General features: G+C 41.0%; 3 protein-coding genes and 1 long non-coding RNA gene across 6 annotated transcripts in view; 3 read left to right on the top strand and 1 right to left on the bottom strand.

The window, feature by feature from the left end:
- Positions 1–10391, top strand: part of cep152 (centrosomal protein 152) — a 13064-nt gene extending 2673 nt beyond the window's left edge. Inside the window, exons 3-28 of the mRNA XM_008312460.3 lie at positions 407–516; positions 606–666; positions 752–1042; positions 1305–1452; positions 1987–2127; positions 2349–2488; positions 2608–2808; positions 2909–3056; positions 3263–3354; positions 3479–3636; positions 3726–3927; positions 4347–4448; positions 4547–4677; positions 4760–4888; positions 5011–5146; positions 5234–5419; positions 5498–5758; positions 6443–6574; positions 6738–7349; positions 7479–7554; positions 7689–7856; positions 7946–8027; positions 8467–8549; positions 8922–9078; positions 9156–9259; positions 9371–10391. Of these exons, the coding sequence (XP_008310682.1) occupies positions 407–516; positions 606–666; positions 752–1042; positions 1305–1452; positions 1987–2127; positions 2349–2488; positions 2608–2808; positions 2909–3056; positions 3263–3354; positions 3479–3636; positions 3726–3927; positions 4347–4448; positions 4547–4677; positions 4760–4888; positions 5011–5146; positions 5234–5419; positions 5498–5758; positions 6443–6574; positions 6738–7349; positions 7479–7554; positions 7689–7856; positions 7946–8027; positions 8467–8549; positions 8922–9078; positions 9156–9259; positions 9371–10086 (4767 nt within the window). The 3' untranslated portion in view covers positions 10087–10391. The remainder of the gene's footprint in view (positions 1–406; positions 517–605; positions 667–751; positions 1043–1304; positions 1453–1986; positions 2128–2348; positions 2489–2607; positions 2809–2908; positions 3057–3262; positions 3355–3478; positions 3637–3725; positions 3928–4346; positions 4449–4546; positions 4678–4759; positions 4889–5010; positions 5147–5233; positions 5420–5497; positions 5759–6442; positions 6575–6737; positions 7350–7478; positions 7555–7688; positions 7857–7945; positions 8028–8466; positions 8550–8921; positions 9079–9155; positions 9260–9370) is intronic.
- LOC112487103 (uncharacterized) lies at positions 2150–12071 on the bottom strand. The gene is made up of 4 exons (XR_003049872.1): positions 11936–12071; positions 9628–9694; positions 8939–9052; positions 2150–2467 (listed from the first exon to the last, which is right to left on the bottom strand). It is a non-coding gene; the product is annotated as an uncharacterized LOC112487103 (long non-coding RNA).
- Positions 10881–16482, top strand: LOC103380465 (very long-chain acyl-CoA synthetase-like). 3 transcript variants are annotated; one of them, XM_025056197.1, is made up of 12 exons: positions 10881–10898; positions 11609–11667; positions 11984–12507; positions 13351–13563; positions 13639–13791; positions 14276–14400; positions 14625–14819; positions 14895–14985; positions 15227–15425; positions 15498–15595; positions 15789–15919; positions 16020–16482. In XM_025056197.1, exons 1-12 carry the CDS (start codon positions 10896–10898, stop codon positions 16194–16196), a joined length of 1968 nt encoding a protein of 655 aa, XP_024911965.1. In that variant the 5' UTR covers positions 10881–10895; the 3' UTR covers positions 16197–16482. The 3 variants fall into 3 exon arrangements, with proteins under 3 accessions (XP_024911965.1, XP_024911968.1, XP_024911967.1); XM_025056200.1 differs by having other exon boundaries at positions 13351–13562; positions 13638–13791; positions 15789–15924; positions 16020–16162; XM_025056199.1 differs by lacking the exons at positions 10881–10898; positions 11609–11667 and having other exon boundaries at positions 11954–12507; positions 13351–13562; positions 13638–13791.
- Positions 16483–17262: 780 nt separating this feature from the next.
- Positions 17263–24833, top strand: LOC103380466 (very long-chain acyl-CoA synthetase-like). Its single transcript, XM_008312462.3, has 10 exons — positions 17263–17740; positions 19211–19420; positions 20531–20689; positions 20803–20927; positions 21024–21218; positions 21712–21802; positions 21974–22172; positions 23823–23920; positions 24020–24150; positions 24292–24833. Exons 1-10 carry the CDS (start codon positions 17263–17265, stop codon positions 24466–24468), a joined length of 1863 nt encoding a protein of 620 aa, XP_008310684.1. The 3' UTR covers positions 24469–24833.
- The last annotated feature ends 12 nt before the right edge of the window (positions 24834–24845 follow it).

Here is a 24845-nt window from a genome sequence, read left to right as displayed (position 1 = left end):
GCATTTTGCATTTGGTGGATCACAGGGAAGGTTCAGTGGAGAAAAGGACAGCAGGGAGGTTTTTTATGTTTTCTTCTGCTGACATACTGCTGAAGTGGAACATCCTTTATCTTTGTTGAAAGTGTAAATGGGATAATATGGGTCCTTTGGTTTGGAACACAATGGAGGATTTTAGAACTATTCGACAGTCCTTATGGGAAGTAAGTCCTCTTACTCTCTTTTTTTTTTAATTTAATTTTTTTTTAAATTTTACACAGAGCCTACATTAATGATTTTTATTCTTTCAGATTGCAAGGTTAATGTCTGTATCTCTATGGTTTTCCATGTTTTTAAAATCGATCTCTCTCACTCTGTAACTTGTCTGCAGAGAACCCTTGATGACTCATTTCCATGTGTTTTTCCACAGCTGCACAAGCTGCTCACAGACCTGCCTGATGACATGCTGGAAGACAGCAGAGACTCCTCCTCTCCAGAGCTGGAGTACTCGACTTGCAGCAATAAAAACACCACTAACAGGTACATGAATACTGTCAGAATTGGAGAAATGTCAAAAAGGCCTAAACACTGTCTCCGATGAATAATCTCCTCACGTTCTCTTTACTCAGCCCACAGTCAGCGTGGACTCAGCAGTGGTCCAACAATCCAAAACCAAACCCTCACGAACAGGTATTGTTTTGATTTGCTGTGATTGATAATGCTTATTCACTTAAACCACAAAATATTTTCTTTCATTGTCATTGTTTCTCTTAAGCATTATGAATCTAACTACAACCAAGGTCATGATGAGATCGCTTATGAGGAAGGTAACCAGCAGATGGTCGCACCTCAGAGGCATCCGGTTCCTCACAACTGGAGTCAGGAGCCAGAAGATTCCAATTTTACACGAGGAGACTACACGTACACCAGCTTAGACAACAATGACTTATCAGAGTATGAGCCTAAACCGTACTCTGAGAGTAACGGTAACCATTTGGAATATAATGGAGAAGGTCAAAGAACTTTGCAAAACCACAAGGACCATAATCCCAGGAATCAATTTGAAGTGAGTAAAAGCTTTTATTCAGAGGGGAAGAGGATGCAGGAGACAGACAGGAAATCCATCAAAGCTTTTAGTTGTAAAAGTTATATTAAATATAACTGTATTACTTTAGAATCCACTTACTTCATGTCACTTGTTTTTTCAAAATCTGTGTCCACATATAAAACGTTTAAAAATCTTATGATGTTTATTTGTCTGAGCACAATACAATGATTTAAACTAACTGCCGTATCAAACCTTTCTGTTGTTTTTACCAACTTAAAAGTCTGGAACTGTGGACCGAGGTGTGAATCAGTACAAGGCCAGCTACAATCCTCACCCTGCCCACCAGCCAAAGACATTCAACTCTCAGGCCCCTCATCCAGGAGATCACTTTGATCGTCTGCAAAGAGAATTTCTGGACTCCACACAACGTGAGTTAAACAATGATGGCAAAACCCTGCTGTGTAAATGCCAGAAATTATTTTGAGCATGTTTTTTTCCAAGGATAGAGATTCTTGAATATTTTATTTTCAACTACTTTTGTTGTACTTAGCAACACGCAGCTATTTCTTAGTGCAAGTGTGAGTTTTTCTGATACTCTGTGATTATGAATATCCTGTGATTTCATTTCACTTCTGACAGTGATCTTAATCTCAGTGTATTTTAAAAGAGCACACACCAGCCAATGTTTCACAACTTTTTTATGGAACACATCTCAGCAGCGTAACAGAAACATATTTATCTGATTAATTAAGTTAGAAAAGAATAGATTCAAGCTGTTGTTTCTTTATAAAATATTTTTTCATAATCTGTTATGCAACACCTTAATTCATAATCTTTTATAGGATTTAGGAACTTGCTAAACTGTTGTCGTCTTATTGTTTTGCCTTTGAGGACTAGTCAGTGCTTTAATAGGGAGAAAACAATTGTTTACACTTTAATATAAATGTTTTGCTGTGTTTCAGAAACTGCAGATAAAGAGCAACTTGCCCAACAGCAGATTTTAAACAAAGCTAAGCAAAGGCAGATTGAAGACCTGGAGCAAAAACTCGAAGATTCAAGACGAAACATGAGATACTTGGAGCATCAGTTTGCAATTGTCAAAGGTACATTTTACTATATAAAATTACAGGTCAAAAATACAAATACCCAATAATGCATAATGTGCTCTATGACTGTGACTTTCAAGCCTGTATCTACCAATAGTTTTACCATGTCTGACCTCACTTTACTGTTGGAAAATGTGATAATGAAAGACATTGTAAGACAATAACTAAAAAAGAGCCTTTATAGTCTTAATCCTGAGCACATTTTCATGTTTATAAAGATGAAAGAGAGAGTCTTGTAGTAAACTTGAAGGAATCGAGGCGACTCGTTGAGGAGGCCAAGGAGCAAGAAGGTCACATGCAAAACAAAGTAAAGGCTCTGGAACAGCAGATCCAGGTCCTAACAGAGAGAGACCATGAGGTTAGTTCCATGCCATCTTGAAGCCTCAATCATTTCACCTGAAAACTTAACAAATGCAGTAACAAACGTACTGAAGATAGTTATGTGACAGTAACGATGGTAGTTTTCTTTGCTTACAGAACATTAAAAAGCAGAGAGTAGCTGAAGCTGCAGTGGACAGCATGAAGCAGCAGATGTTAGAACTCTGTCGTTCAGACACCCTGTCCAGAACGAGAGAGCAGCACGACCGTGATCTTACGGTCATGAAGGAACAACATGAAGCTGCACTGTTGGATCTGCAGCAGAAGCTGGACTCTGTTTCTCAAGCTTTGAGCGAACAGGTATGTAGTTATTCTTTAGTAAAATGCTATAAAACACAAACAATACATTGCTAACTAACACTAACAGGACCATTACACCGTACTATGTTGTTGCCCTAAGGCTGAGGTCAGCCTGATGTTACGAGAGCAACTGAAGAAGATGGAGAGGCAGAGAGAAGAGGAGCAACTGGAAAGGGCCAGAATTATCAACGCCCTCACAAAACGTCTTGAAGACAGTCAACAACAATGTGCCAAACTATTGCAGACAAGTGAGTCAAGTGTCTCTAAGTTGTCCAACTCTAACAGGTTGCCTCTGCCAATGCAAACCAATGATGTTCACTTATCACATATAAATATCAGGAGCTGCTCCTTGATACAAACATGTCTTGTGAACATATTTGCACTCATAATTCATAATTACTTACATCATTTCTTATTGATATCCTGTGTTCTGTTCTCTTCCTGTTTCCTGCAGGTTCAGTGCAGGAGATGAGCGAGGTGCAAATGAAACTACAACAAGTTCAATCAGCCAAAGCACTGAGTGAAAACATGAACAAAGTCCTGCAGGTTTGTATACTACACCCCCACCTCCCCTCCTACCTTCATACAAATACCCTGTGAGCACAACCATATAGACTTATTAATTTGACCTCACTAAAGTAAATCAACCAATATTTTTTTACCCTTGAAGGAAGATCTGGCTGATTTGAAGGAACAGATCACTCTGTATGAGTCAGCTGTGAAACATGGCGTCATTGCATTAGACCTCAGCAATGACAGTGAGCACCAGTTGTCTGAATCATGCATGGATTTAGGACTAAAGAAAGGGAAAAATGGTCTTCTCCACAGGTAATGCCACACTTCACTAGTTCTTGCACTTTTTTTCAACACTTGGCAACGTCACAAAACGTACTCATCATAACCTACTGACTCGGCAGAACGGCCTTAGGCCCCCTGTCAGACCCCAAGAATCCAAAGGACGAGGCTGTACAGCTTCTGCGGCTGGAGATGCAGCGCTGCCTGAATAGTCTGAAGGGGAAGCGGCAGAAAATCAGTCAGCTGCAGGAGGAGCTCCAACGCTGTCAGAGTCAAATGAACAAACTGCAAACTCAGTTAGAGGAAGCCAAGCTCAGCTCTGAAGTGAGTTCTCCCAACCAAAGTCTTTATCTGAGCTGAAGCATGTTGACATATTTACATAAAATATGTAGGTATGTTTGTAACATTGATCTGTCATAGGAACAAAAGCACATGTGTACACGTATTTAAGTTAAAGGTACAATTTGTAGTATTTGTTATCATCTACAATAGTGGTGAAGTTTAATGTTGCTGTTGAATATTGTTCATATAATAATATATAGTATTTGTTTTGTCTACTGTTCTCTGGTATAAAATATATTAATCAAACTTACTTATTCCGGATATGAATAGGAAGAGTTTTTTTTCAGTATAATGGTTTACATACAGTCTTGCCAATTCAATTTGAATAATAAATATGTTCACCTTGCTTACTCTAAATGGCCAAACAGAAATGACCAACAAATACATGCGTCTGTTCTCAGGTGAGAGAAAATCAGATCAAACCTCTGGATCTGACTGAAGATTCTAAGAAAGAGTTGGTGAAACTGCAAGAAGAAAAGCAGCACTGGCAGGAACAGCTGGAGGTTGGTTGCAGTTGGGCTTGAATTCCTGTACTCCTGTATTCTAGTACGTTTGGACTATTTCCATCCTGACGAGTCCTGTTGTTCTGTACTTAATTAAGATGCTGGAAAAGAAGAACAAAGAGCTAAAACAGAATGAGGAGAGGGTTAAATCTGCCAACTTGGAGCTGTGCACCAAGATGAGGGAGATGATCCAGGAGCTGGACCAAGAAAAGCAGGAGGCAGCTCATAGGTGAAGTACTGTCAGGGCTGCGGAGATGAACCTTAATCCTGCTCGCATTGTTTCATGTAGAATTATTATTTTCTTCATGCAGAGCGGAGCGAATTCATCAACAGTACAGGGACGATGTGGTGAACCGAGTCAAAACAGAGCTCATGCTGGAACATGATGCTCAGATTGAAGAGTTGTCTGATCAACACCAGCAGCAGGTCCAGCAGTTACAGTAAGTTCATGATTTTACCTCCATTTAAATAACTATTTATGTTTCCCTCAATATGCCACTCTTTGTCCACCAATTTGCCCACTGAGATGAACAAAGTTTTCTCAATCTGTATTTCTCTGCAGGACCCAGCTGTTTGACGTCAATGATAAACTATTGGCCGTGCAAGAATGTTACATTTCTGTGTGCAAAGAGAAGGACATGCTCCTAGAGAAAATAGACGGCAAAGAAAAAGAGGAAGATTTGATCAGAGAAAATGAGGTAGGAATCTTTATGAAAAAATCTTGATGATACCTTTTGGGTTGATTGTTTTATTTTTATTATGGTTCTCTTTTGACTTTTCTCCAGTTAAAGATGAAGGTGAAGATGGACACAGCTCTGGAGAATCTTAGGGCTGAGCTGGAGGCTCAGCATCAAGCCTCAACAAACCAGCTGAAAGCTCTGTGGTCCAAACAGAAGGAGGCAGAGGTGAAGCAGCAGGTGAACTCTCAGGTAGCTTCAGTCAAGGCTGCCTGTCAAGAAGAAGTGCAGCAGGTGGGATTCACATAAAACGTATACTGCTCTAATATGTGATTATTATTTTACTATGGCGTTTGGTCTGTTTTTTTATAGCTGGAAAGAACTTGGACTAAGAGGTTGGAGGAGGTCAGGAAGGGGAAACACAGAGAGACTGGCGAGGTAACCTGTCAGACAGATGAGGTTCATAGCACCAACACCACATTTACTGCTGAGGAGTTGGAGGACAGGCTCAGTGCCCAGAAACATGAGCTGCAACTGGAAGCTGAAAAAGTCAAACGCAAAGCTGTGGAAGAGGCCAGGAGACAAGTTATGCGAGAACTTCAAGAGAAACATCTGGAGGACATGGCCAAGCAGGTCAGTGAGTTGACTTTAGGAGAATTCAGGAGCTTGGAGCACTGCAGTTCTTTTTAGTATTTTTTAAATAATACTAAAGAAGTCAGTCAAGTCAGACTTGATTGTTGAATGTTTGCGGGAAGAGCACAGAGCACTGCATAGCCATTGCAGAAAGATGTCATATTAGAGATGGTATTGTCTGAATGAGTATATCCTCTCTCTTAAACCCAAACGGTGAGAAAAAAGCTCAATTGATTGAAATAATGACATCTCAAATGTGAGAGACGTACACTGACTTTGTTTACTGACTCCCACCTTCTCTAACCCCAGTTAGATCTTTAGTCAGGAGTGAATAGTGATTCAACACATACTTATCAGTGAATAAATAGTTATCTAACATTAGACATTTTTATCTGCATAAAGGAGACTCTAGTCTCTTGATTTATCATTATTTAACTGACCTTGTTGAAGGAAATATGAGGAAGAACGGAAAGCTGAGCTAGAGGGTAGATTTCTAAACCTGCACTGCACATCCATCCACTGTCAAAACAGACAAATATGTCTTCATATTTGTGCTTAACATGTTGTTGTTGTTGTTGTTGTTGTTGTTGTAACATGATGCGTTTCCATCCTGTTATTTATAACCCTGTTATTTCAATCTCTTTAAGTGAATATTGAACGTGTAGGATGTGACTACTTTTACAGGTTGAAGGTGCAGTTACCAGAGCCTACAGTCACTGGACTGAGGATTTGGCTTCTCTACCAGAATATCAGGCGTCTATCCAGAGAGAGAAGGACAAATGGGAAGAACTACAAGGGAAGAACATTGAACAACAGGTATGAACAATGTTGCCCACAGCAGTTTTGGGATTTTATGGTATGTTTGCACTTGATATCCCTTAATGCCTTATCTAGCATTATCTTTTAGACAAATAGAAAGAATACTTCCCCTCCCTCTGACTTTCTGTGTAAATCATGCATCATCCTGTAATTGTTTCAGATAGCACAGGCTCTGAGGGAGGCAGAAGAGCAGTGGCTTAAAAAGCAAAGCAACAATGTAGAACACCAGAGGTTTGAGGAGCTACAAGAAGATGTGGCATCTCTTCAGAGTCAGTTGGAGCATGTGAAGGCAGAACAAGCTGCTCTGCTGAAGGCTGAGCTCTCTGCCGCCCGAGCGGTATGGAACAGAGACAAGCAGCAGGAGATCTCTGTGTTAAAGGTTTGCAGTGAGCAGCTGTACCAAAGCAGACTGCAAGAGCAGCACAAAAAGCTGGAGCAGGTCAGAATAGAGGCTGACCGCCAGAGGAAGGAGCTGCTCCTGCAGATGGAGGCAAAGCTGCAGGAGACGCTGAGGTCCAGGGAGGAAGAGTGGAGGAGTCAGCAGGCAGAGAAGAGACGGCAGATTAGTGATGGACTGATGACAGAGGTGCAGTCTGCTTTGGCAGATGCTCAGGCTCAACTCCTCAAAGATCTGAAAAATACTCAGAAAGTGCCTGAAAACAGGAGGAGCAGCGAAATGACATCAGAGATGACGGTCACCCACATCATACACAGCTCCTGCAAAGATCTGGTCAGCAGAGCGGTCTCTGAGGCCAAGAGGGAGTGGATGAGAGTGAGTGATGTTTTGTGGACCATTTGGTGGTCTCAGTTACTTTCCTGAGGCTGCAGAAGACAAAGCTTACATCTGTCGTCAAGTTAACAATGTTTTCTGTATTTTGTCTTTTTTGCCTTTTCTCTTTAGATCAGTGAAGAGAGACTAAGTCGAGTGTTGAAAGAAGCACAGGAACAAAATGAGAGAGAAATGGACAAAGTGCTAAGTATGTGATGTAATGTAATTTGAATTATTATTTGTTGTTTCTGTACAAACAGTCTATCTTTCTGTATTTCCCTATAAATGGACCTAGTGAGCCTGTAAAAATGTGCACTCACATCATCGTCCACTGTTCTCCAGGCTCTTTGTCTCAGAGGAAGGAGACATCTCGATGCAGGAATGAATGCACTGAGACTTTGACTAAACTGCAGAAGAAGAACCAGGAGCTTCAGAGACACCTGGAGAAAGCCTGTCGTCAACTGCAGCACAGTGTTAGGGAACACAAAACTGTCATGCAGAATCTGAAAGGTTTGATTTACAGTGTTTCTAAATAAAGCCCAAATCTGCTGTTGCTTCGTCTGTGCCTCAGTGTTGATGTGTTGAACTGTGTCCCACAGATGAACAAGAGCGCAGTCTACAAAAGACGAGACAAGAATATCAACAGCAGCTGCAAGAAGTGAAGAAAGACCAGGAATCAAGGTTTGTAGTTTTTCTTTTCTATCAGTTTACATTTATTAAAACCTAATATTATTATTATATTTCTACATTATTTTAAGAATTGTACTGATGTTTTATTATCTGGTGACTTCATTTATTTTAGGTTCTGCTCACATATCAAGATAAAATAATATATTGAACGCCCTTTGGTTTCATCTCTTGTAATATAAAATAATTTCATCCTTCAAAGTGTTTCATGTTACAAAGGCTTTTATCCTTTCTCACTTTATCCTCACACAGCAAGAGGTTTTTGAAAGTACCATTTAAAGCGGATGTAAAATAATTCATTCACAATTCCTAGAGTCCACTGCACAGTACTGAGAAGAAGTTGTGATAAAGTTCTATAGTAAAGAAAGTGCAAATGAAGTATAAGTTTGTGTCAGTGGTGTAGAACCAACATATTCGCTGCTCTTGTTCACAGGAGTTCAGATCACCAGCAGAATCTGCAGCAGGGTCTGGACGAGATAAAACATCAATATTTGATGACTGTTGAAAAGATCAGAGGTAAGTGATTATTTACTGATTAATCTTGTTGTTTTTTTCTGTTGTTTATTTTTGTTATTAATCTCCTGGGGCAGTGGTGGCTTAGTGGTTAAGCAAGTGGACTTGGGTCCAGCGGGCTTCAGGTTCAAGTCCACCAGCTGCCAAGTTACCACCGAGGTGCTCTGAGCATGGCACTGTCCCCACACACTGCTCTCCAGGCTGCTTATAAACTGCCCACTGTTCACTTTGGTGATGGGTTAAAAGCAGAAGTCATATTTTGTTGTGGGCATAGGTGTGCTGTGTCACAATGACAAGTAGTTCACTTTCCTTCCTTCCTTCCTCTTAAATGTACCCGGTGAACGGTCTGAGACTCTCGTTGTTTTTCGATCACAGCGGACATGATGCGTTACCTCCAGGAGAGTCGGGAGCGAGCGGCTGAGATGATCCGTGTGGAGGTGCAGAGGGAGAGACAGGACACTGCCAGGAAGATGAGGAGATATTATCTGAGCTGTTTGCAGGAGTTACTGGAGGATGGAGGGAAAACCACAGGGTAAGATGCTGTTTTCAAACATTAACGTTGGTTTAATTACAGACCCTTGATTATTTAATTTTTTTTTTATTTTGCAGAGCTGAAAAAAAAATAATGAATGCTGCAAGCAAGTTGGCAGCCATGGCAAAAGTACTAGAGACTCCCACAAAAACCAAATCTGAAAATAACTACAGTTTGCAGAGTGAGTTATTTTTGGCAGAATTGAATTGTTGTTCTTTGTGAATGTAATTGTCATTTGTGGTTTTGTTGACAGATTGTTTTACTTTTTTATCCACTGCTGGTTGCTCTCCAGGTAGAAACTCAGCTTCCAATAAGAACCAGCCTCAGCCGCCTGAGCCGTCTGACATTAGAGCAGAAGATAAAATGTTCTCGAACTCAGAGCAGAAAAAAGCGGCTGCAGCCAGAACTAAACCTTTGAGTTACCTGGAGAAGAAGGACTCCTCAGTGGATAAAGCCATAACCCTACCGTCAGCTTCTCACAAACATCACATCTCTGACAAAGAGACAACAGCCCCCGTGTCTGTGAGGAGCAAAGAAAGGGAGCTGTACCTGCAGGGACTGGACTCCAGCACAGAAGACCCCCAACAGAACAAGCCGTCAGTTGTCAAGGAGGCTCCTGTTAGAGATGAAAAACAAACAGACTGGAGCATGAACAGCACAGACTCAGACACCAGCTTCCACATTCCCAGACTCTCCTATTCGGGGAGGAAAGTCGAACCTGTGAAGCCTTTTTCTGTCTCCGCTGCATCTGCCAGTGACTTCAGAGAGTTTGACAGTCTCTCCCCCGATGCTTCTGATCTTACGCTTTATAACGACTTTGCCAAGAGGATTCCTCCGACTCAGCCTTTGAGCTTGGCTACTGTGAAGATGAGTTCACAGAGAGGGCCCATCCCTGGCTCTGAGGCTGAGCAGCAGCGGGACTTCTGTTCCAGGCCTCTGTACTCTGAGCTGAGGCAGCGTCAGCAGGACAGCGGCTTTGACAGTCCCTTATACCCATACACAAAGTAGAGTGGACATAGGATCTGACCCTGCAGCCCACTTTGCTGATCACCTGGTGCCTTTAGATGTAAACTCTTATAAGCTGCAGTGAGTCGATTATTAACCATCCTGAGGATTAAGATAATTAATCCTCAGGATTGACAGTTAGACATTTTTTAATTCTTGGTTTATCACCTGTTGGTGGCAGCCTGCCAGAGAAGTGTGACCTTAATTAATAAGTTTGCAAGTAGAAACATCAGATTTCCCACCATAGTGAATACAGCCGAGACAATTAGAAACACACACGTGTGTTTGTGTGTCTTTGGAAACTCATTTTGATTCACACCCAGGTTTAAAAATAGTTCTAGTGTAACAGGATTCTGATGAAGATCCTCTGCCAAACAGTCATGTCACTACAGACAGGTTTAGTGAATACAGCCGAGACAATTAGAAACACACACGTGTGTTTGTGTGTCTTTGGAAACTCATCCTAAGTTGTACTGAAACCCCCGGGCAGCTCAGGTGAAACACTCTGTTGTAACATATTTGATTGTATTTTTTGTATTGCTGTGTTGTTTTTATATTTAATTTATTTTTGTTTTGTATTATCAACATGGTGCACAATTATACATATTGTATATATTGCTTTATTTTGCTAAATAAATCTTAAATTTTTTATTAAAACAAAAAATGTGAAAAGATGTTTTTAATAAGATCGGAGATTTCATGTATTTGCTTTTCCAATTATTTAGGGCTGCAAAGATTTGCTGTTCCAATCCCTCAGAGGTTAAACTCCTCCTAAGGAAAAAAGAGGAATTTTGTACAACTAATCAGAAGTTATGGTGAGTACAATACATTTTGTCTTTATAATAATATTGTATTATGCTATTGATGATTTTTGATGTACAATATGTTGCAGATGTGGCTGAATTTAGGTTTGTTGCTTTGCTAGTTATTATGGCAACATGAGTGATCTAGGATATAACAACTCATTACACCAGACATAATGAGGTTATTGGGATGTGGATGTGTTCATGCAGGATGCCACAAAAGGCCAGGATGAGAAATACATGGTAAAACACTGGAAGGTTTAATCTTAAGTGGAGAGCGAGCTGTCAGTATACAGTAAGAGGGGGAGGATACGGATGGGAGGGTCTTTGGAAAGTACAAAGGTCAGAAAGGAAAGTTGAAATAGTTCAGAGTTTCATGATTTATATTAATGACTGACAGAGTGAGTTTGTGCCAACCCAGTCATACTGTACTTGCAGAATCTGAATCAGTCAAGCTTAAAATAAAGATAGGGTTTAAATTAGATGCAAAACTGTTAGCTGTAGTTGCAGATGAAAAAATAGTGTTTTAATCAAAGTTTAAACCACACCTTCTTTATGGTTGATCCTGAAAATGATACCAACTCAAACTAAAGACATTGTAACTGTGTCATAAACATGTGAGTGTATGTTTTAAAGCACCCAACGGTCGCCATATTGACAAACCATAAACCGTTGTGTGGCACCATGAGGTTGTTTTCTAACTATCATGGCTTCTTTTGCAGGAAAACTTCAAATCTGGAATACTGGATGATGGACAACAAAGTGGACAGCAAAAAGACAGGTCTGAACCAACACTGGACTGACTGTGGTAGATGTAATATTTAAGGATTTATTATATTATAATATATTATTATATCACATTTTTTATCATGATGAAACTCTACTTATTAAAGAAAGTTTGCATGGGTTGAACATAGCCACAATGACATGACATGTTTTTATTATGGCTGAAAAATAAAATAACTCATATAATAAAAATAAAAAAGCTAATTATATTTACTGGCAGTTAAAAAGTAAATGGTCGACGATTACGCAACACACTTTCGCACGTTCCTCCCCCTCTTTTCTCCCCATATCTGATGCACTTTTGTACGCAGTCTGTCTGGGACAATCTACTCCGGTGCTCCCACATCACTGATCATCATGTTTTCCTGGACTCTGTGCGTCCTACTGCTTCTCCTTCTCCTTGGTTACCTCCTTCTCCACTTAACGCGCTCTTCTTATTTCCTCGATGAGCTCCACTTTGTCCTGACTCAGCTCAGAAACAGACGCTCCACAATGAAGTACATAAAAACCAACTACACCATCCTGGACAAGTTTTTGGACGCGGTGAAGACGCACCCGGACAAACCCTTCATCCTGTTTAGAGAGCAGACCTTCACCTACCAGGAGGCGGATGCGCTGAGCAGCAGAGCCGCCAGAGTGCTGCTGCAGAGCGGGCAGCTCAGAGAGGGCGACACGGTGGCTCTGATGCTGGCGAACGAGCCAATGTTTGTGTGGCTGTGGCTGGGTTTGGTGAAGATCGGCTGCTCGGCTGCTTTTCTTAACTACAACATCAGATCCAAGTCTCTGCTGCACTGTTTTCACCGCACTTCAGCCAAAACCCTGGTGGCTGCTGTAGGTATGACTGGCTCACTGTGCTGGCAGTAGCAAAACTCTAACTCAATGATTGGATCACTTCTAATATTTACTTCATGGCAAAAAATGGAACTGTATTGTAATCTTATTGCTTATTATTTTCTTTTATTTCCTTTTCGTTTATCTAACTGTACTACATATGCATGCACCATGGTGAATAATTGACTAGTAATTTCTCTGTATGTTTTCAGTCCTCCAGGTTTATTAGTTTTTTTTTAACCTCAGCTGTTAAGTAAAAGGCAGCTGGACTGTCCTGGTTCCTAAAAGACAGTCCACCTCTCATCCAAGAGAGGTTTAAGCAGACTATTTGACAACATGATGGCTGTACGTCTGGGTTAGACCAGGTGAGAGGTGAAACGCCGTCTTAAAACCAAGGCAGTCCAGATGCCATTGATTTAACTGCTTATGATAATTGTAAATGAGTTCCTGGTCTTTGGTTAGTTCAATCATTGTAGAAGGGCAAGCAGTGAGATAGTGGTTATTGGTTAAGCAGCAAATGGCACTTTGAAAAAAATCAGCTGTACAAGACTGTGGTGCATTAGCCACACCCCCCCCATATTTTTTATTTCGTTTATACCCGTAGACATTGTTAAATTTTTCACTGTAGACTTTCTTCCTGCATGAAAAAGTTGAATTTTACTGAAGAAATGATATTTTTCAAAGTAAAAGTAATTGACTGTCTTTTTTTCTGTTAAGAGAGGCTTCCCCTCCTCTGTCGGTCCAACTGTGGACTCTTCCAGCATATATTTTTTATTTCGTTTATACCCGTAGACATTGTTAAATGTTTAGGTATAAAACTCCCCTAAGGCAAAGTGTTGATGTCCAGAATTGCAGGATGCTGTGGAGGAGGTTCTACCCAGTCTGTTAGAGCAGCAGGTCAGAGTTTACCTCCTGACGGACACTTGTCAGATCACAGGTGTGGAGAGCTTCAAGGACAAAATGAGCCGTGTCTCCCCTGAGCCTCTAGCCAAGGATTTAAGATCACATTTAACCCTGCAGAGTCCAGCAACCTACATATACACATCTGGGACCACAGGTGAGCTATCTGAGGATCTGGTATTTGGAAAGAAAAGAAGAAATAAATAATAATAATAATAATTTGACTCCACTCTGTTTCCCAAAGCTGCCATGATTACTCATGGGAAACTGTGGGCCATGTCCTTCCTTCAGCATTTGTCAGGAGTCAACTCCAGAGATGTCTTCTACGTTTCCCTTCCTCTGTATCACAGCACAGGCTTCATTAGTGTCACTGGAGCCATCGAGAGGGGTGAGCATACTACAGGGTTACAATCTGACTGACTGTAGGTTTAAACCAGTGTTAACAAACTGCATGAACAAAAAAGTCAGTTGTTTACTCTGCAGTCTTTCTCTTCACTTAAAGGCTATTTTGTTTTACATATACATTTTTTTAAACAAATCTTTTGGGTATAAAACTAAGAATGAAAACTAAAATCAGATTCCTCAGTAAATATACATCTAATATAGATGTTATCACTGGACACCTCTGCTCATCGGCCGGAGCCCTCTCCGTTGGAAGGTTTTCTTAGGTCAGCTGTCCTGTATTCGTCCCCTAATTCTCCAACAGTTTATAACAGTTTGTTTTGTGAAATCGAAATTCACAAAACAAACAGAAAATAAAAATCAAATGCTGCGTCTAATGTAAATACACTATGATAATAAGGACGCTGTTATTTTTAAATTACCTACTCTGTTCCAGTCTATGTACTTTGTCCCTTTACGGTTGTGTACAGGTATCACAGTGGCTCTGAGGAGTAAGTTTTCTACCTCACAGTTTTGGGAAGACTGCAGAAAATATAATGTGACTGTCATTCAGTACATTGGTGAAACCATGCGCTACCTCTGCAACACTCCTCGGGTATGTACCGTGTAGTCTATTGTCACTGCATTGTCACAGCTCTTACAAGCTGGTAGCCTTAAATCAGGAACTAACTCAGACTCAAACTTCGTCTTTCAGTTTTATAACTTTGAAACATGTTCATTATTATTATTATTAATAATATTTTGTTCGATTAAAATTCACACTCTAAATAAAAACCTAATATCTCACCTTTAATCTCCCTCAAAATCAAAATGGTCTAGAAACTCGATGATCGTAACCACAGAGTGAGACTTGCCATAGGTAATGGAATACGAGCGGACGTGTGGAGAGAATTCAACAACAGGTTTGGAAACATCGACATCAAAGAGTTCTACGGAGCAACAGAAGGAAATCTGTTACTGATGAATTACTTTGGGAAAGTCGGGGCTGTGGGACGACTGGGCGTTCTCACCAAGGTAGTTCTCAATGTGACATGACACATTGTGATGTTAAATGTGTACCTGTGCTGATGATAGTGAATTAACCTGCAGATGTTGTCTTCATATGCTGTCATTAAATATGACCTGGACAAAGAAGAGCCTTTGAGGGATTTATCTGGCTTCTGTATAGAGGCTGACAAAGGTGAGTCTGGTTTATGCAGAAGAGCTACAGACAGAGCAGATTTGCTGCATGTCAGTGGTTCAAAATGTGGAGTGCAGACCCCGTGAGGATGGGGGGTGTACAGATCAACAATTGTCCCATCTTTAAAAGGGAGACACTGCTCTTCTGAACAAATGCTCTCGGTCCTCGTGTTGTTGTTTTTTTTATTACAAAGTTGAAAGCTTAATTCAGACGATTGTGGTTTCCTCTGTCTTCCACTCAGGTGAGCCTGGTCTGTTGGTGTCTAAAATAACAGCCAGGACTCCGTTCAGTGGTTATGCTGGAGACCTGCAGCAGTCAGAGAAGAAGAAGCTTCACAATGTCTTTGAGAAAGGAGACATGTTCTTCAACACTGGGGACCTGCTGTCCATCGACGCAGACAATTTCATCTACTTTCAAGATCGAGTTGGAGACACATTCAGGTAAGTTCCTTGTCAGCAACAGTTTCAAATGTCATGTCTCTGATATTGAAAGTTTTTTTTTTCTGTGAACAGGTGGAAGGGAGAAAATGTGGCCACTACAGAGGTCGCTGATGTCATCACGTTGGCTGACTGCATCAGAGAAGCCAACGTATATGGAGTCAAAGTAGCAGGTAATGTAAACAGCTGGACTAGAAATATACACATGAGTGTGAATCATTGTTTGTGCCTGTGTGTGAATTGACTTTGGGATGGACTGCAGTTTGTCTACGGCATCATGTTTCATCAGCAGCTCAGTAAATGGTAAACATTTACTGAAGCAGCAAAAAGGGACAAAATAAACTGTAATGACCTAATATTTTGCAGGTCATGAGGGCAGGACTGGGATGGCTGCTGTCACACTAAGAGATGGGAACAAATTCAATTCTACAGCCCTTTATAGACATGTAGAAAATTTACTGCCAGCCTATGCAAGACCACGATTTGTAAGAATTCAGGTGAGGTATGACCAAATACCGCAACAGAATCAGTACTGATTGTTTTTTTTTGTTGTTTTTTTTTTTGTGGTACTGTGTAAGTATGTTGTTATTTCTACAGAACTCCTTAGCGACAACTGGGACATACAAGCTTAAGAAGGCTGAGCTGGTGCAGGAGGGATTTGACCCAAACCTAATATCAGATCCACTCTACTTTCTAGATGAAAAGAAAAAGAATTACGTCCCACTCACAGTGGACATCTTCAATGATGTGACATCAGGACAAATTAAAATTTGAAACTTCAGTGGGATCACATTAAAACACATTAGGTGGATTTCTAATTTATGTCCACATCTGTGTCAGAACTTGTATTCCAACAATAGTTTCACATGTGATTTTTCACACGGTATAACTGCCATACTCCTGCAGAGAACATGTTTGATCCTGTCCACTGAAAGTGACAAACATATGGTATATGATAACCACTTATCACTATGTGAGTCATCAGCTTGGAATCCAAAAAATACAGCATTGTTGTGATAACACAGTTTTTACCACAAATTAAAAAAACCTCTGATCCGTATTTTCTGTTTTTTTGTCAGCTTTTGTGGGTGAAGAAGCTGACCTCTCTGCCCAGTGAACAATCAACTCTCTGTTCCACCACTGTGAACCAGCTTCCCTCTCTTCCTGTTATTGTCAGTCTTTACTCATCTTTACTTTCAGTACAGTCCTTTCAGCATAGTAAAGAACATTTACATTCTCTAAAAATGTAATAAACACTTTATTTTGGGTATGTTTTAATATCCATCGTATAGTTGGGAACAATAAGACACTTCTAAATATTATTTATATACTGTTTAATATCTGTTCTAATGCTTCCTAATCAAACTTGGTCTTTTTTTCCCCACTGTGTAAGTATTTTTTTCAATCAGCTCTTTGGTGATCCTTATGTAAGGACACGGTGCACTACACGTAATGACCAGCAGATGTCTCAGACGTGAATCAAAGCAGTAAAAGGCAGAGCTCTCGTGTTGTTCTTCCGCGGTGAAGGGTTCGTCACAGCTGAGGCGTTGCAGCGAGTAACAGTAAAAAAAAAAAAAAAACCGTAAATAATGAGGACAGAATGAGGCGTAAACATGTGGCAACTGGAGACCACAGCAGAAAAGAGGAGGGGTCTGGGTCCCAGGCTGAGCACCGCCCCTGGTGGAGTGGTTGAACTTTGTCACAAATACACTACAACTACAGACTCTCTCCACACCCTCTCTCTTTCTTTCACTCCCTCCCTGTCTATTTTTCAATCTCTCTGCTTAACACAACCATTTCTCTTATTTTGGTCCACAGCTCAGAGAACAGCGCTGCAAAAATGTACATCCTCTTCACTGTGTTGGCAGGACTGGCTCTTCTGGCCTTTACTTTCGTCAAAACATTCTTCCCGTACTTTGGAGATGACTGCTCCTACATCCTGAGGAGCCTGAGGCTGGGAATGAGACTGATCAGGTACAAGAAAATCAAACCCTTCTACAGCATCTTGGATTGTTTCCTAGATGCAGCGAGGAGACACCCTGCAAAGACTTTTGTGCACTTTGAGGGCCAACAGTTTTCTTATGGAGAAGTGGACAAACAGAGCAACAGGGTGGCCAGAGCTCTGCAGGCTGCAGCCCAGCTGAAGGAGGGAAACACTGCTGCTTTGTTTCTGCCCAATGAGCCCGCTTTCATATGGACCTGGCTGGCTCTGGCCAAACTGGGCTGTACAGCAGCTCTGCTCAACTTTAACATTAGGTCCAAGTCTCTGCTGCACTGTTTTTCCTGCTGTGGTGCTAAAGTCATCATCACATCTACAGGTGAGTTGATGATTAATCTGCCAACAGGGCTGCAGAAAAGAGAGCAGAGGTAATGGTCATGTCTGCTCCAGCACGCGGTGTCCATATACTCTAGGTTCTCTGGGGCTGCAGGGACAGAAGTGGTATAGGGGTAAACTAAAGGCCTCATATAAGAACTGTGCAGCCTCTAACAAGACCACAAAACGGGCTCCCATCTAAAAATCACTTCTGGAGCACAGTAAGTTTGTGTCTTGAACTAGACAATTTGTGAGGTACACGTGTGGTAACCAGTCGACCTTTAAACAGGCAACTGCATTTCCCAAGGGCCCTAGAGACAAATCCATATGGTATCCCTGACCTCTGAATCCATTTACATTCCATTGGAACCCCCCCCCCCCCCCCAAAAAAAAAAAAAAAAGCCTCAGTCATGCCTGAGAGCTGCCGACAGAAATACTTTTCAACTTTTAGTGTTTCTGCACTTTTCAGTGTTCTAGACACCACGTAATCACAGTTGAATGGTTTCCAGGAGTGTCTGCTAAAATAAGGCACTTGCTGCTGTGTTTGAACTGTGTCTCTAGTTACAGATAATATCTTGTTTAATGACTGGTGACTGGTAGACACAATGGTTAAAGAGCTATTTTCTGCAGCCAGTGTTTTAAATCCCATCCAACTGGAAGTCAGTGTGTTGTTACATAGGAACTTGTGGCCCATGTAGAGTAAATTCCATAACACTGACATAATACACACAGCCTAACTGGTGGTACCACCGCTATGTCAGTTCACAACTACAATCATACGTGTTTCTGATAATCACTAATATGGACCTGTTTTGATTTCAACAGTGCCGCACTGACAGTGCAGCTTTGAACCAGCTAATCCAGTGGTTCCTACTTTATTGGGCTGGTGCCAAAATATAAACCAGTTTGAAGTTGGAAACTTGTTTTCAATCTTCTCACTCAAATGACATTAGTGCTTTAAAAGAAGTTTGAAGAAACTTACCCAGTGGACAACAATAACTACAGAATGTTTCTATCCATCACATTTGAATGCATAAAATATGAAATTGTAAGAACGAGTGATTTGAAATGGTTAAAAGTTTCCTGTTTTTCTCAAATTTTCTTCTTTTTTTTTCTTCTTTTCCTATGTTCCAGACTTTAACAAACTAACGGAAAAGTGATGTAATCTGTTACCTGGCTGCTCTGATCATTTCAACCTAACATAAAAAGCAGTTTGTTTTTTAGAATAATGTTTTCAAGAAACTTGATTTGTTGGGTGTGCTCTACTGTACTCCAGAAGAATGAGGTTATTTGAGAACACTGCAGTCAGGAGTCTGGTTTCTGAGCTCTCCCTTTTTTGGAGCAGGGAGTCTCGCTCCTTCCTGTGCCTCACATGTGCTCGTATCCCAGTGGGATGTGAAGTAACATGATGCAGGCCTACATGCACAGCATTGAGCAACTGAGCGTTGGGCTGAATGCTTCTCTGTGTTTGCAGAGCTGCTGGACGCTGTGGAGGAGGTTCTTCCTGTGCTCAGAGAGCAGGGGATCCGTGTGTTTCTGCTGTCAGACAGCTGCAGTATTCAAGGTATTGAGTCCCTGTCTGAACAGGTCAGCCAGGCCTCAGATCAGCCTCTGTCCTGGGACCTCAGAGCCAATGTCAGCATCAGAAGCACCGCCCTGTACATCTACACATCTGGCACCACAGGTAAACCAGGACAACTCCCTCAAATATCACAAAGAAAATGAAGTCAGGGTAACATCAGAAGAATTACATTTTACTTAAATAAAACTATGGATTGTATGAAATACATTTATGGTCTCATCTCAGTCAACATACTGTGAGTGAGGATTCTCCTGAATGTTTATGATTTCATTCACTAGGGTCACATTCTCTTCACCAGAACATGATGTTGATTTTGCACTATATGATTCACTGTAAATGAACCAGATGATAAAACAGAGAGAGAAATACAAGACAGTAAGACAGTCCAACTCTTGGTTGGCAATAATAGGTTTTACAATCTCAGATATTTCCTTGGCTTTATCATCTGTTTTCCTCTAAACATGGCGTTGTATACTTCAGCTGTCATGAGTCAATTTGACAGACTAATGCTGATACTAGAAGTGGACCTACTATTTATATATTCTGTGCACACTGGCAGAAGCCAGAGGAGGGTAATGTAAACGTTTGGTTCTACAGGGGGTTGGTTCATCTAAAGCAGGTCTGAGGTCTAAAGAAAGACACTAATGGAGAAGGAGCAAAATCTCCTGGAGATTAAACCCCTTGTCTGGATATTTGTTAGCAGCAGCAGTAAATGCACAATTTGAAACTACTACTACTGCTTCATCGGGCATTTGCAGAATTATTTTTGCCCTCCTGCATCAAGCAGAAAGTGAAATCCAGTGCTACACTAAATTCACCAGCTAGTTGCTAACTTTGACTGTTGGGTGCTGACTTGAATGCTGTACATTAATATTTAACCGTGATTCCCAACCCCTGGGCTGAAGCACACTCATTTGCAGTGAGAGATCAATCTGTTCAATTTCATATAGTTTTTGGAACATTTTTGTTTGGTGGTTGATTTTTCTAATGACAAGTATGTGCTGTGGTTTAAAAAGGTCGGAAAAAACTGCTACACAGTACTGTTTGAGAAAAATAAATATTCAGTATCTATTGTAACTTGCCAAAGATGTCTGCTGTGATACTTGAGGGAAATGGCTGAGTGTTTTTGTTTTCTCCTTAAAAACTTGTCTCCTGTGTGTTCATATCCAGGAACATGAGATGATTTACGACGTTTTTTTTTCTCTTTGGAAGGTTTGCCTAAGGCAGCTGTGGTCACTCATGAGCGGGTGTGGGCTGCCTCCTTCCTGCAGGCTGCATGTGAAGTCACAGCAGACGACATCTTCTACATCAACCTTCCTTTGTATCACAGTGCCGGCTTCCTCATCGGAATGGCCGGAGCCATAGAGCGAGGTAATTGTTCATCTTAACCTCTCTGTGATTCAAACACGGACTAAAGACAAATATAGTTTATATTCTCAGTTGTGATTATTCTGGCTGTGAGACGATGTTTTTGTGGATCACAGGTATGACCATCGTTTTGAGGAGAAAGTTCTCAGCCTCTCAGTTCTGGGACGACTGCAGGAAACATAATGTGACAGTGATGCAGTACATTGGGGAAACAATGCGCTATCTGTGCAACATGCCCAAGGTAAAAGGAAACCACACCAACTAGTGGTCAGATGTATCACTGCTAGATGCACATCTATAAACCTGGACAAACTAAAATAGACGTCACTGTTTACAGAAAGACAATGAGAAGGACCACAAGGTGAAGCTGGCCATCGGAAACGGAGTTCGCAAAGACATATGGACAGAGTTTCTGAACCGCTTCGGAGACATTAAAGTCAGAGAGCTTTACGCTGCCACAGAGGGGAACATTGGCTTCATAAACTACACGTCCAAGATTGGGACAGTAGGACGGGAGAATATTCTCCAAAAGGCAAGAACGAGGGACATCTGCCTTGTATTTACGTTTTTAGATATTACAGTAATGTAGCTCAATGTCGACAGACAGTACAGGTCAGTCCAAGCCGTCCTGTGACAGTGACCCAGGCACAGACACACAGCCCTGAACACTGACGTTTTATTGAAGACCACAATTCCTCATGACGTTTAAACTGCAGACTAAAACTTTTGAAAATGGGTCAAATTTTTTAAGGTTGGTGGTGGATGTGGCCTGTATGACCATAATGAAAGAACAAGTATGTTATTAGCCTATGAAAATAATTGGCACTCACAGTTCTAATGAGTTGAGCAGTCAAGGAAATGCCATGGGGAAAGACCAATTTAATCACAGTCCCTTCGGTGTTCACTAATAGCTCAATTATTTCACGTGAGCTGCCAGTTCAGATCATTTGGTCATTAATCTGAGCGTTAGCGTTGAGGTGAGAGTTGCTGAAGCAGTTTGTGAATGGTTTCTCTCTCCATTCTAGATGTTCTTTCCTCACGCTCTGATCAAGTTTGACATTGATACAGAAGAACCAGTCAGGAACTCTGAAGGCCTGTGTATCGAAGCAGCCAGAGGTGAGTCTGTGTATCAGCCCGTAGGCAAACCTGAGAACTACTGGTTCTTCTTGACGTCCGTCTTCATGGTCTGACTTGACAACCACTGGTTCCACTTTGTGAAATGTTAACTGTTGGAACTGTTGACTTTGGTGATGATTGCTTGTTGTGTGACATGTATTTGTCCATCAGGTGAGACAGGACTGTTGGTGGGGAAGATAACGCAGAGGTCTCCATTCATTGGCTACGCTGGGAACAAGCAGCAGACAGAGAAGAAGAGGCTCCGTGATGTATTTAAAAAGGGAGACTTGTACTTCAACACAGGTGATTTGCTTCGGATTGATGAGGACAACTTTGTCTACTTCCAGGATCGAGTCGGTGACACATTCAGGTACCTGTAAACCAGAGTTATGTTGATGTTTGTCTGTCTGTCCTTTGGGTTTAATTTGACTTCTGATCTTTAAAAGGGAACACAAAGTTCTACAAATAGTGATGGGTCACTTTAGGTCTGCAGCCAATAAATATAAATAAAACATAGACAGTAGTTTAGATAAACTATCTCCCACTCCACCCTCAAGTGCTACTCTTGGTTATGTTTAATCTTGTTTAAAATATTATATTTTCACTTTCCCCCCAAAAATATTATTATTAAATAAAATATTATTAAATATTTATTGACAATTTTGTCAATCAGAGCCTTTGTTGTTTGTTTTTTTTAAACTTTCATTTGCAAACCACCCATTTACCCCATCCATTCATGTTCTTCTGCCTAACTATGCCAAAGGTCATGCAGTAGCTGCAGCCAGTCCCAGCCCTGTGTCCTCATTGACGGGTACAAAGCTGCTACTTCATTACGAAACTGCACTTTGCTGTCAGGTCAATGATCATGTTGACATGAGTGTAACACTGTCAGACTGGGACTGACTTGGCAGACATTCAGCAAATGCAAAAACTGTTTACTGATGTCAATAAGATCACCGGAGCCTACAGTCAGTTCAGCTGCTTCAAGGACTCAGCACATTTACTCAGTGGGACAAAAAGAGGTCGATGTGCTAGTCAGATATAGTGTGTCAAAGTTTCTCACAGACCTTTGTTCATGGCAGAATAGGCCAGAACATAACACATCTGATGATGGCGAAGGAGACCTGGTTTCAAATCCCTTCTTTTGGAGGACAGAGTAGTTTCACCAAACAGTAAAAATTCCAAGTTAATCATTCTCCATGATGTTTCAGCTCAGGGGCAAATCCTCTGTCAATGATGCAGAAGATCTGGGTTCAAATCCTAGTAGGGCAATCGTGTCACTCTCCCCTGATCTTCGAAACTTGGCAGAACTACATTTTGTCAAAGGTGGATGTTGCAAAGTACTGCAATTACACATCAATGTTGTCCAAGACTGGGGTTTGAACCCTGAACTCCTACACTACTGTCAGCTGTGTTAGCCCTTGAGCTATTCTGCCACAGACACCACAGTGTGGGAGACTTTTACTGCTGGGTGAAACCAGTCTATAAACTTCAGACCAAATTTACTTTTGTTACAAAGTGTAACAGATTATTCTGCTGTGGATTCTGAAACACCAGGCGCTTGCACTTGTGGGTGAATCCTGTTCACACTCAGCAGAAAAGGAAACTCAGTTAAATGTTTCGAGGTGTGAGAATGAAGCAATGTTTTTGGGAATTATAGATTTGACCCCCTCGTCTCCTGAACCAAATTCTTTGCTGCTTACCACTGAGCTGTATGCCCTTTGACAACAAGTAAACAACTGCTGGTTAAAACGGAAACCATGATTCATTCTAATCCTTAATTCTAAGCCATAGCCTCCTGTGTGTCACATGTCACATGACAGAGGTATTTATGATACTGAGACTAGGATTCGACTCTGACCTTCATTATTAAAATGTCTTATGGAACATTCCAGTCCAGGAACTGGCATTTTGGGGTGTTTGTGGGAATTTACTATCATAGTATTAGTGTCTTTCTCTAGTTTTGGTGGACATTTCTTTTTACAATAATAAACAAAATTTTGGTCACCGTGTGTTGCAGATGGAAGGGAGAAAATGTCGCAACATCTGAGGTGGCAGACATTCTAATGATGGCTCACTGCATACTGGAGGCAAACGTCTATGGTGTGAAAGTTGAAGGTAAAAAGTCTTGAACTCTGTATACCACAGAAATGTCTCAACATGTCAGTTCAAGAGGAAGACAAACATTCTGTATTTCTTTTAATACGCTGTGAAAAGGTCATGAAGGTCGCATCGGTATGGCAGCAGTCACTCTGAGAGAAGGAGAAGAGTTTGACTGTTCTGATGTCTACAAACAGGTCGTCAACTACCTGCCCAGCTACGCCAGGCCTCGCTTTATCAGATGCCAGGTACTCGTTTTTAGTTCCAGTCACCAAGTGCCTTATTTTGAAAGTTATCTGCCCTGAAGAACATTTTACTTTTTTTTTTAAAAAAAAACTTAAACTTAAAAACTTAACCCTAACCTCTCACACTTACTCACTCTACTGCAGCCATGCCTGGAGATGACTGGGACATTCAAGATGAAGAAAGTGAAGTTGGTAGAGGACGGATTCAAACCTACTCACATTAAGGACCCTCTCTACTTCCTGGATACCCAGAAAAAGACTTATGTTCCCCTAACTGAGGAGATCTGTGAAGAAATAGCCTCCAGGAAAATCAATCTCTAACCCAGGAACTATAGTCTGTCTTCATAGATTTAAGGAGACACTTATGGACTTTCTTTTTTTTTTTTAACTCAATCCACTAATCTCAGGGGACTTGAACAAACATCCATCTCAGCAGTTTTGTACATGTGGACAATTTGATGTACAGTTGTCTTCTATTGCCATTGTTGTACTTTTAACAATTAAACTCAAATAATTTAATCCCCACTTTTTTAGTTCATGAGTTGCTATGGTTTCAGGTTTACCGTCATAATGTGTCAAATCCCAATGTAAAGCTAGAATTATTATACACAGGTCGGACTGAAGGTACAATACCATATTTCTGAACTATTTCTGACTGTTTTATATTCAAATAAAGAAAAGAAAAATACATTAGTGCC

The sequence above is a fragment of the Cynoglossus semilaevis genome, chromosome 6 (genome assembly GCF_000523025.1).
Source record: "Cynoglossus semilaevis isolate Cse_v1.0 chromosome 6, Cse_v1.0, whole genome shotgun sequence".
Taxonomy (NCBI): domain Eukaryota; kingdom Metazoa; phylum Chordata; class Actinopteri; order Pleuronectiformes; family Cynoglossidae; genus Cynoglossus; species Cynoglossus semilaevis.
Note: the sequence above shows the minus strand (reverse complement) of the source record. Positions and strands in the feature narration are given on the sequence as shown.